At 33.9% G+C, this 11557-nt stretch overlaps 4 protein-coding genes and 2 long non-coding RNA genes across 8 annotated transcripts; 3 read left to right on the forward strand and 3 right to left on the reverse strand.

Annotated features, from left to right (window-relative positions):
• Positions 1–1612: 1612 nt before the first annotated feature.
• Positions 1613–2918, forward strand: LOC114876685 (MIP18 family protein galla-1). Its single transcript, XM_029188449.2, has 3 exons — positions 1613–1958; positions 2205–2468; positions 2536–2918. The coding sequence occupies exons 1-3, from the start codon at positions 1805–1807 to the stop codon at positions 2631–2633; spliced, it is 516 nt and encodes a 171-aa protein (XP_029044282.1). The 5' UTR covers positions 1613–1804; the 3' UTR covers positions 2634–2918.
• On the reverse strand, positions 2560–5536 carry LOC114876689. The gene is made up of 4 exons (XR_003789440.2): positions 5307–5536; positions 5015–5233; positions 4829–4941; positions 2560–3598 (listed from the first exon to the last, which is right to left on the reverse strand). It is a non-coding gene; the product is annotated as an uncharacterized LOC114876689 (long non-coding RNA).
• On the forward strand, positions 3007–8095 carry LOC114876684 (L-selectin). Its single transcript, XM_029188448.2, has 5 exons — positions 3007–3448; positions 6930–7033; positions 7125–7319; positions 7392–7597; positions 7676–8095. Exons 2-5 carry the CDS (start codon positions 6940–6942, stop codon positions 7832–7834), a joined length of 654 nt encoding a protein of 217 aa, XP_029044281.1. The 5' UTR covers positions 3007–3448; positions 6930–6939; the 3' UTR covers positions 7835–8095.
• LOC114876690 lies at positions 5537–7216 on the reverse strand. Of its 2 annotated transcripts, XR_003789442.2 has the most exons (4): positions 6965–7216; positions 6306–6744; positions 6077–6218; positions 5537–5766 (listed from the first exon to the last, which is right to left on the reverse strand). It is a non-coding gene; the product is annotated as an uncharacterized LOC114876690 (long non-coding RNA). The 2 variants fall into 2 exon arrangements; XR_003789441.2 differs by having other exon boundaries at positions 5537–6218.
• Positions 8096–8185: 90 nt separating the features above from the next.
• On the reverse strand, positions 8186–9225 carry LOC114876688 (60S ribosomal protein L35). The gene is made up of 3 exons (XM_029188451.1): positions 9120–9225; positions 8585–8721; positions 8186–8464 (listed from the first exon to the last, which is right to left on the reverse strand). The coding sequence occupies exons 1-3, from the start codon at positions 9120–9122 to the stop codon at positions 8233–8235; spliced, it is 372 nt and encodes a 123-aa protein (XP_029044284.1). The 5' UTR covers positions 9123–9225; the 3' UTR covers positions 8186–8232.
• A 157-nt stretch (positions 9226–9382) lies between these two features.
• On the forward strand, positions 9383–11476 carry LOC114876683 (unconventional prefoldin RPB5 interactor-like protein). 2 transcript variants are annotated; one of them, XM_029188446.2, is made up of 6 exons: positions 9383–9771; positions 9907–10156; positions 10235–10378; positions 10454–10601; positions 10677–11178; positions 11258–11476. In XM_029188446.2, the coding sequence occupies exons 1-6, from the start codon at positions 9700–9702 to the stop codon at positions 11372–11374; spliced, it is 1233 nt and encodes a 410-aa protein (XP_029044279.2). In that variant the 5' UTR covers positions 9383–9699; the 3' UTR covers positions 11375–11476. The 2 variants fall into 2 exon arrangements, with proteins under 2 accessions (XP_029044279.2, XP_029044278.2); XM_029188445.2 differs by having other exon boundaries at positions 9385–9771; positions 10232–10378.
• The last annotated feature ends 81 nt before the right edge of the window (positions 11477–11557 follow it).

Raw genomic sequence — 11557 nt, forward strand, 5'->3', positions numbered from 1 at the left:
ACTCGTACATCGGTCAGGACGAGGGATGGCGGGTGTCGAAACATTATCCAGTCAGACAACATTTTGTTTTCCTCGTGGAAATATTTGAAAAGTCTCAAATACGTTATGTAACATTTAAATATTACTGGGACACGATAATTAAAAAATGGAAAGAAAATAAATAGTTTCCTTGTTGATGTCATACTTGATGCCACGAGAGTCCGTAACTAACGACGCGCAGGTTGGAGGATGGTGGGGGAACGCTGCGAGTTCTCCGCCAATCACCTTCCACTTCGCCTGGGAGTATCACCAATCAGAGCGACGATGCGCAGAAAAGAATGAAAACTGGTCTTTTCGCAGTTATGGACTCTCGTGACATTAAATAGTATGATTGTAGATGTAGATTGTTTTTATATTATATTTATGCATAATAAAGTAATTTTTATTAATATTCTTTCTTTTTTCTGTATTTAAATTACCGTCATAATTGGTGTATGATAGTTTGACTTGTTAAAAATATTATATACCAGTTATTGTTTAGGTTATACAGTAATAAAACGTTAAAAACTTCGATAACCTATTATGCAAGATCGTTCAAGGTCATAAAAGAATCTTATAATTTTTACATTTACCTTTAATTGGGTATCTGGTTTCAGGGTCACTTCATTCAGTCTTTGTGACCTTGAATGATCTTGCGCGTAGGTCACTGAACTGCTCTCAAAAGTGATCGCCATTTTATATAGGGTAAGAAATGTAATGGCACATTTAAAATAACCGACCTTTAGAACTCTAGTGACATCTATAAATTGCTTTTATTTGATTAAAAATTCTTTCTTCCAATATATTCCTTATAAAAAGTAAGACTCATCGTGTATAATATATGATAGCTTCTTGTATTATTAATAGAAACGGAAGTGAATGAAACGCGTGAATTGAGCGTTAATGAGAAAGCGAAATCTCTTTTTTGTGCAAATCTACCAGAAAGTTATTAAAATAGAATTTATTGGAATTTTTTGATAATTTATGGGCAGTTTAGTATATAGAAATACTTGTAATAAATAAATGTCATCATTATGCATGTATAAATTAACGCTAATTTTGTATATCCTTATACAAGTGAAAGTAAATAAATTAATATGGATTTAAACATCGAATTCTTTCCTTTCTTGTATATTTATAGTTATAACCTATACTAGGTGTTAATTATAAAACGAACAAATTATTTTAATAGCAGTCATAAAATATATAATAAATTATCTTTCCCTTTCTCTTCAATCAAAAATGTTATCTGCATATTTAAAATTCAAATTTACCAGCGTCATTACGTAGTCAGTACAAATAATACTATTTGCAATAAAAAATTATTATTATCGTTTAAAACAATTGAACGAGAAACGGTCACTAATTCTAGTTGTTTGAAGTGTCGATAGGTAGCGCATAAATCAGTATCGATTTATGCAATAAACGATATCATTTTTAAATTTTTCAAATTTGCCACTGTTTTTGATGAATTAAAACTTTAATTATTTTGCTTTTCAAAAAGCACTGTTTTTAACTCACGAATTACTTATTCAATATTTAATAGTCACTATAATAAACGAATGAATAATAAGCCTGTCTTTTGAATTCAGTACTTCATAAAATTAATTCAACTAGAAAGATTAATGAACGTTTCATTTTCGCGCCATGATGGCGCAATTACCATGCGTTGCTCGACATTGCACTGATAGAGGTTAGGATGATTGCACTTGTCAGCCATAACATAAACAAATCTTAATGATGTATCATTGATCATAACAAGTGGCCAGAGGGGAACGGGGCAAGCATGTTGTCATTTTTTCGAAAAATATCAATCGGGGGGAAGATAAAGGATGGTTTGCCAACAGGCGACGAAATGGAGGTTACAGAAGGCTGCCCAGATGCGAGAGAGCAAACTCTTGTCTCGCAATCCGACACGGAGCTTAAGGAATCTGTTTATGGCAAGTTAATGCTGCAAAATGATCAGAAATTACTTAATTAGCACCTTTAATCGATAGATTTGATTAACCAAAAACGTATGAACCCTTGCCATTGAGTTTGTTATTTAATAAATAGTTAATGACAATGCATTTTATCAATTGTGAAATGAATTAAAAATCATACATCAATTAACAAATACTTTTACCAAAACAGTTAATTTCTAAATTAATTTTTATCAAAGCTGACATAGGTTAAAATTAACATAGATCTATTAAGAACAATCAAGGACCCCGAGAAACCGCAAACATTAGAACAACTGGATGTTGTCTATGAAGACTGTGTTGAAATTTCAAGGCATACCCCAAAAGGAATATCTGTAATACGGATTGAATTTAATCCGACTGTACCACATTGTTCTTTAGCAACATTGATCGGTCTTTGCATTAGGGTAAAGCTAGAGCGTCATTTGGTAGCTCTATTTAAATTAGACATATACATTAAACAAGGTGCACACTCAACAGAACAAGAAAGTAAGTATAATTAGTTACATTGCACGAATCAATTACTATAACTAATTACAAATATTCTACATTTCAGTAAATAAACAAATAAATGACAAAGAAAGAATTGCAGCTGCCATGGAGAATCCTAATTTAAGAGAACTAGTAGAGAAATGTATCCAAGAAGAAGAATGAAAGACTAGATTTTTATGGTGCATGGGTTATACTGTAGTGTATGAGTTATTTTTGTATAATTCATTAGATAATTTAATTGAATTAGACTATATTCCAATATGAAAAGTATATTTTAAAGAATGAATTATTTATAAACACAGAGGCTCGACGTTAAACACCAATTAAATGTTTCAGAACACTGTAGTAATTAATTATAAATTAATATAAAATTTGATTTTATCAATGCTGATGGTGGCATAATGCCATACATTTTTGTATCAATAAATTATAATTTATACATCATCATTAGATTTTATTCTTTCTCAAACTAAACAATTAACCGATACCATTAATCAATTGCTCTAACGAGAACCAAGGAAGAACAATTCCTTTAGAAGAATCAATTACAATCATGGATGTCCAACGCGAGAAAAACGAATTCTAGCACCGAAAGATGATTACTTCGGGGAAGCTCGAAGGTAACGGGTGAGGGAAGGTGACCAGTGAGAGGTGCCGGGGCAAGATGGGAATTATCCAGGGCCCCTTTCAGGCCCCCGAAGATGTTCCCCAGACACTTGGGTGGGAAGAATCTGGGTTACTCGAGCCAGAAGGGAATGTGGGCCGGCTATATACCGGTTGCCTGCTCGTACACCACAGTTCATTCTTCTTTCTCGTCGCGATCGACAACTCGTGGACGAGCTAACAGTTTAACATTGGATCTATCAGAAGGCAACGAAAAACCGTTTTTCGTGTCTCGTTAACAATCGATCTGTCGATCGATTAAACGGAAAATTCCCCGACGATTTAGGAGCATTCGACGAAGGAAGCTTCTCTAGGTAAGTGCACCTGGAGAAATCGAAAGCGACGACCCGATGAACGAATGGTCGTGTCGCATGACCCGCACAGGGGCTACGGAGCTTTCTCTTTACCGATCCTTTTCCTGCAGCCGTTTTGGCGCGTTACTTTAGTACTCGTCAATGGCGTCTCTGACAAAATAACATTTCAGTCAATAAAATGATTTTCTCTTAGAAATTTTTATACACAATATTTGTAATACTATTGAGAAAATTTTGACTGAAATTTTGTGCGCTATTGTTCATTCAAATTACCCCGGTGTTAGTCAAAGAGCCTTTGTTTAAGGAAAACAAAAGAACGTGTAACTGTCGGTCCTATAATTAGCTAAGTTCTCTAATTTACCTTTAATTAACAGCTCGTGTCCAATTAACTTTCATCGAATTCACACCATGCGAATTATCTCTGTTAATTACACTAATTCTGATATTTTTGAAAAAAATAATTTTAAATAATAATAACAGTATAGAAAAATCGCCATTTTTCTTTATTCTAGTTTTTTTAGGTAAACACGATTGTTTTGACGACGGCTCACTTTCTCTTCGATTCGCGAGAGGCGACGGGGTTTATCTTCGCGAAGGTACTTTCCTTGCGTAATATCGGCACACGTGTACGCAACGATGCAGCTTGTAACACACGTGAAGCATTACTTCGGCCGAGAATTCATTGCATCTCCAGTTAACGATCTCCTCCGCGAAAAGGGGGGAAAGAAAGAAAAAAAAGAGCAAACCCGCTTTTTCCCCTCCGTTCATCATTTGAAAACTGCTTGGTAAAGCAATAGAGAGAAACTCTCCTCCTCGTTAAGCGTGTCACGGTATCCAAGTAAAAGTATTGAATTAAAGATTACGCGTTTCCTAAAGCGGACGTCTAATTCCTGTTAGAGAATCAAACTGTTTCCTGAATTTGAAATCTTAAAAGTACCCGGCTACGCTTTATCCTTAGATCGTACAGAATTCTTGTCGCTACTGTTAGCTGAACTTATCATTCGAAAAAAAAAAAAAAATGTATCTAATTTTGGCGAGGCAACAGGTGCCATGACCCACATGTCGTTAAAAACAAATTTGCATAGGAAAACGAGCATGCATTTACACTCAGTTGCCTGACCATTCACCAACATTCGTACTGACTTTATATCTTGCATTTTCATTCAATGTTATCATTTCTAAAAATTGTTGAAGTGTTTGGGTATAATAGAGGTGCCTCCAGAAGTGGAGGCGGCCCTGGGCCCAGGCAGACTAGGCGGCCGCCTAGGGTCCCCAAGGTCCAGGGCCCCCATAAGACGATTTTGCGTCTAAGAATGCAAGAAGAGTAATATTTACTTCAATATTAATCTAAATTAATTTTATGAATTTTATTTGAGGTACCTTTTTTACGTGAAGCCCGGAACCTCGAAATTTCAGGGCCGACCCTGTCCAGAATGCGCGTATGAGGTGTCGATAAAGATAGAATACGGATGAGGTAATGATCCTTGATCAATCTGAAACGAGTAAAAGTCGAAATTGAACCGGTAGCGATTTTTTTTTTATTTCATTGAACGCATCGGTACACACCTGCCTCCTTTTTGTATCGACGCACTCGTCCCGAATACGCATGCGCGGCGGGCTTATGGACGGGGAGCCGTTAAGAAAGACGAAGAAGCGACAGCCAAGTGCTTAACCGGACGATATAAAGCCGGCCAGATAACGGTTTCACGAGCACATACACGGATACGAAATAAAGCCACCGATCTCTCCCCTTTTTCTCATTCTTTTGCCAATATACTTTTAACCCTACAAATAAGGACAAACGATTGAGTAGCGATATTAAAAAAGGAACTGTTTCATTTATAAAATTGAAACTTACTTTAACATCCTGAAACTCTGTACAATAAAGATTGATATTGCGTATATTTTTTAAACTACGAAATTAGAAAAAAATTCAACTTATTATTACCTTCTGATGATAAGTAATATTAGAGTGAAATTCAAGATGGCGCTAGAAAATTTGATGACGTTGCACTTTCCGCGAAATTCAAATTTGAAATTATGAAACTATTTCTGAATTTCTTACAAATTTATAAATAGGAAACTCCTCTGTACATTTTATTATGAAATAAAAGTCTCAGGCTCAGTGACAATAAAAAATTTGATCATAGATAGGCTTGAAAAAGTGTCATTGAGAACTTCCAATTTCTTAACACTCCGTAATTAGATAATAACTGTTACGAAATTCATGAAACAATATTGTGTCGAAAGTCTCATCCGGTCGACGACTGTTCATATAAGGAATTCTATGAACATCCTCTCTTCCTTTGAATTTCCTACTAAAAAGTAGACAAAAAGTTGTACCTTGAATTACAATCAATAAAATACCATAAGCATTATTTTGGTTAATTAAATCTGTGGATACTAGAAGCGAAAGAAATTCTTCTTCCGTCGAGACTCGCAGCCCGCGGTTGCGTCAACCGATAATTGAAAAACAACCTTACTATAATTTAATTAATGGACGTATTGCTTCAACCGCAGGAATACTAGGCAAATTACACAGCATGGTGTACTGAACTTTGCTCGGGGTGTTTAAGTTGTTTGGTAAACGAGATTTTTTTTAAATCGTTTGTTTGATAATTGATTTACCTCTTCCGCGATGGTATTAGCATTTCTTCAATCCAGGTGAACGACCGCTGACACTGATTTTTAGCGAAAGCAGCGCCATTAAAAGTGGGACTTAATTAACTCTGTAGCAGCGTGGAATTTTAAATACAAATTCATTGTCATTCTGTACAGGAATCAGACACAAACGGGTTAATTTAATGTCGACAACGTTGTAGAAGATGAAAAAAATAAACAGCTTCCTTTTCATTACCTTATCAAGTTTTTCATGCAGTACAGGAAACTAAAAATCGTTGCTTCTAATATTTTTTCATATCTTGAAATGTCATAACTCTTTTGTAATTGCACATTCGTAATTTCCTTGAAATTGTTCTCTACAATGTAGCAGTTTGTGTTCTACTATCATTTTCCTTACTTTCTTGCATTATAGAATGTTGTAGTGTAATTGTGATTACTATTCAGAGGCGCACTTTGCTCCTTAATTGTGAGTATCATCCACCGGTATCGTGGAGCTGATTTAGAAAGTTGCAAGCCTATGGAGCCTCCAAGGAAAGTTAGCGGGACGAAAAAAAAACGACCTGTTGCAAAATCCCCTCGCACCTTTCCTTGTCGTCGACGCGAGAGAACCATCATCGGTGGCAGCATCTCTCTTTCTCAAATGATAATTCACCGTTGAAAACTCTCCTTTCACCCTGGACAAAGATTCGTTCCCAAGACACTTTTACTAGGACATACATTTAGAATGGAAAACAACGTTTTCCTGAAACATTAGCGAGCGCCTGTTTTCTCTCAAAGGAGATTAAGAAATAATTATCAAATTATTTGTTCAACCTTAGAACTATTTAAATAAAACTCAACTTGTCTTTCTTTTTTAAAGAACTATAAATATGAGGACGATATGGTTGATGTTACTTTTTGTCGGTGTCGCTGTACACGCTCAACGTCGACTCGCTCTTCCTGATCCACGCAGTTGTGCAAATAGTAAGCGAACTGGTTTATAAAAATATAGTTGTGATTAAATGTTCTTTGAAAATGAAAAAAAAAAATAAAAAATGAAATGAACTTGTTTCAGGAGTACGACATGCTACCTACAGGGATGCTAGAGGTGTTGCACATTCATACTTCTTCAGTTGGGAGCACCAGCCTACTAGAAGTCTTGAGGTAGACTGGCTCGATGCTCGTAACATTTGTCGCAGACACTGTATGGATGCAGTCTCTCTCGAAACGCCGCAAGAAAATGAGTTTATCAAACAGAGACTCGCTCGAGGTAGGCTACAAAACAAGATCTAATTACATTTTTATATCAAGGAATGTACCTCATTTTGTTACGTTTACATAGGAAATGTGAGGTTCATTTGGACATCGGGACGCAAATGCAACTTCAATGGCTGCGACCGACCGGATCTTCAGCCCCAGAATATAAATGGATGGTTCTGGTCAGGTTCTGGGGCTAAAATCGGCCCCACTACACAGCGTAACTCCGGTGACTGGAGTAACACTGGTGGATACGGTCAACCGCAACCTGACAATCGCGAAGCTGCTCAGGTAAATTAATTTTCATTTTAAAAATGTATTCTTCCGAGTTTCTTGTATTTAATGTATGATAAAATGTTTGTGTTCCAGGGTAACGACGAGTCTTGTCTATCTATCCTAAACAACTTCTACAATGATGGTATCAAATGGCACGACGTCGCTTGTCATCACCGGAAACCGTTTGTGTGCGAAGACAGTGATGAACTTCTGAACTTCGTCCTCTCAAGAAACCCTGGCATACGCCTTTAAACTTTACTCACCAGTTTTCTGTGATTCTTGAATATTTAATATCTAAGATTGTTTAAGAGAAAAGTTAATTGATTTAATTGTAATTTGATTCTAAATTAACTTTCATCGTTTGTATCTAAAAGTCTAATTTTAATTTATAAAGCGCCTTTTATATTTTTAGATACTGAAAGATCTGCCATAATATTCAAACAGTATCAGATATTAAATGATCAAGAATTACGTTAGATTTTACATCAAGTAGAAACTGTCTCTAATTTTAACTTTTGTACACCTTTTCTATACAAAATAAAAAGCATTTGCCAATACTTTTGAAATTTGTATCATTGTCCTTTTAAAGAGTAACACAGCGTCGAATTTTTAAAAAACATTTATTTTATCCCTTATCAGTACCTTGCAGCTTACACCTTTATAGCATATTTCCTTGGTGGAAAGGCAGATCGTTTGCGTACTTCTTTAAGGGTCTTTCTGTTGGCTTGATAAGGCGTCAATGCTCTCCTGATTGCCCTTGTCTTCTTTGGCCTCAAGTCCAGAGGCTTGTACTTTTTGTTTTTGTACAACAAACGCAGATTTTCTTTCTGCTTTTGATGCATAATAATGTATACTCTAGCTATTGCCTTTCTCACTACACGGCTGAAAGATATACAGAATTTTTAGATTCATGAAAATGAAACCAATTAAAACCAAGTTCTTCATTTTATACATTACATTTCATTTAATAGATTGCTTGTGATATCCCAAATTTATACATACATCTTTGACAATTTAGAGGCAGCACCACCAGTCACTTTAGCAACACGAAGATTTGTCAGCTCTGTTTTGAGCTCCTCAAGCTGCTTTATCAGCTCCTTCTTGTCTTTCGTCCTCAGTTCCGTACATTTAATCTTGCCCTGAAAATACATGACTTTATAATTCTGGACCATGTCATATAACCACTCAGGATTTTGTCACTTTTAACAACTTCTTTATAACACAAATTTTTAAGTTGAAGTAATTCTAATTTAATTATTGAACATTTAAAAAATGTAAATGATATGATTCAGGATTAATACAGGAAAATATTAAAGAAAATAAATAATGTTTAGGTTGAAAGAAGAGGTTAAACATCTTGTTAACATGTACAAAAAGAGAGGTTATGTGTATGATTGTCTTTTTAAGGTTCATCAGGCTGACAAAAATTTAGACATATCTTAATTCATATTTTTATTAAAAACGTAATAATTATACTTCCGCAAAACGATTAATAAGGATGTTTTAAATAAAAATAGATTTCTATTCGTTCACTAACCATCTTGGCGTTTATCCTCTTCCACGGAAAAAGAAATAAGAAAGAAAATCACGAATTAATGAAAAGTATAGACAAGAATCTTCCTTACAATCTTCATTGAATCAGCGCCATCTAACAATTAAAAGAAGAATGATAATTGTATTTCTAATAAATAACAAATTTGTAGGCTTTTTACCACAAAAATAGTCAAATTATTATAAATTTAAAAATTGTTAAATAAATAACATATATTTATTATATGGTCAATGAATAAAGTATCGTCAGTTCATCCTCCTCTAACGCCATCTTTTCAGATAACCTCTAAATTTGAATGTCATTTTTGAGGTTAGATTTAAGCGAATACAAATTTTGAAATAACACTTGGAAAAATTAATACGACAGTCACGATTAAAATAATGATATAATTTGATGAACTAGTTTATATAATCTGACGAATATTTTTATGTCAAATATTGTCTTAAAAGAACGTTCATATAAAAGATGTTCACTATGTTTTGAAGTATAAGAAGAAAATAAATATAACAAATTACCTGAATTGTACTTTTATCCTTTTGTAAACTGTTATTTGATTAATCGTTTTATGTTAACAATGAATTATGAAACTGATGTACAAAAATTTCAACAGGCATTGTTGGACGATGCTCTTTTAAAGGTAGATTGTTGAATAAAAACAATGACAAATTTTGTAATCAGTCCAGAGTTAAGAATAAAGTATTGTAAACAGTTATTATACTTTTTTATATAATATAAATATTCTTTTCTTAACACTGGATATTATTTGTTCAAGGGCATCCAAAGAAATGAAGAACAGTGCAAAGTATGGAGATCTTATAAAAAGGGTCATGAAAAAGTTGCAGAAACATTGCAAACTTTCCAAAAAGATTTATATGTCAATTGTATGGTACCAATTGGTAAAAGAGCATTGATGAAAGGAAGATTAATTCACACTAATGAAGTCCTTGCTTTCTTGGGTGATGGATACTTTGCAAAATATAGTGCCACAGGAGCAGCAGCTCTCTGTCAAAGAAGAATACAAAGTATAACTAATAGATTATTAAATAATATTGAATTTAATTAATAGTAACTATAAAATAATAAATTTTTTACATTAGAAGCAGAGGAAATGCTAAAAAATCTAAGTGCAGAAAGAGATTTATATGAAACTAGGATGATGGTATTGGAAGGTGATCTCTTTGAAGATTGTGCTGGTACAGAAATTGTGGAGCATTGGAATGAAGAACAAATTGATGAATGGAGAAGTAATTATTTATATTCTATGATTGTCTTTTTCGGACATGCATGAATAGTTAAATAACCCCTAATTTTATTTATAGAAAAACATAGAGAAAAAGAGAAGGAGTATCATCAGAAATTAAGCAAAGTTCGTCAAGAAGAAAGAAAAAAGATTAAAACAGAAGAAGATCTCTTTAACAGACTTGATCAGCTTGAAATTGAAGAAGAGTTAGCAGATGAACTCGATAGGTATACTTCCAACATTTCTGTGAATCTTTTCATTTTTTTTCTAATTTTTCAAATAAAAAATATTTTGATTTATAGATTAGAAGAGGAAGGGTATGAACTTTTTGGAGAAGAATTAGGAGAAGGGGAATATGAATATGAAACAGAAAATTCCTCAGAAAGTGAACAGAATAGTTCCAGAGAGAAAGATGAACATATCTTAGAATCTATGAAGGAGAGTAAAGAAAATGTTAAAAGTGGAACAGTAAAGTCAGTTTCATTTGCAGAAACAGATAGTAGTATAAAAAGGGATGAAAACTTAGAAAAAGCACAAGATACAAAGAGTGAAGATGTAGAAGGTTCAGAAGAAGATATTCTTCACATAGAATTTAGTCATTCATCAAGTAACCCAGTTATAAAATCGGATGGAGATTCGATAGAATCGCCAGCAGATATTTATAAGATATTTTCCAAGCCTAAATCTATTTTAAAAAGATCACCAAACGATATTATTCCTGTACAAGTTGCTCCTCCTGATTATAGTACAGAAGAGGATGAAGAAGAAGAGGAAGAATCAAATAAACCTTCAGCATACGAAACTGTAAGAATACTATGTTACATGTATTCTTCTTATGCTTCACTGTACATTCTACTAATGGAAATATTTTTGTTACCTTCAGGTGGTAAGAGATATTAAGGAGAGGGATACAGCAACACCTACAACCGATGCTTCGAAGACAGCGAAGGACACTCGGCCGATTAGTAAATTCAAAAGAGATCGCCAGCTGAAACAATAATAGCTAATTAAAGAATGTTAAATATATAGCTAGCTTTTTGCTAAAAAATAAAAATTGTATAATGAGATTTTTTAGTCATCTTTTTGTAAAAAAAAAAAATGAAGAAATGTATCATACTAAGTACAAAAATAAAAGTATTTCAAGTTACATAAGGTTTGTTTGGACGCACCCTGGTAAACAATA

Source organism: Osmia bicornis, chromosome 16 (assembly GCF_907164935.1).
Source record: "Osmia bicornis bicornis chromosome 16, iOsmBic2.1, whole genome shotgun sequence".
NCBI lineage: Eukaryota > Metazoa > Arthropoda > Insecta > Hymenoptera > Megachilidae > Osmia > Osmia bicornis.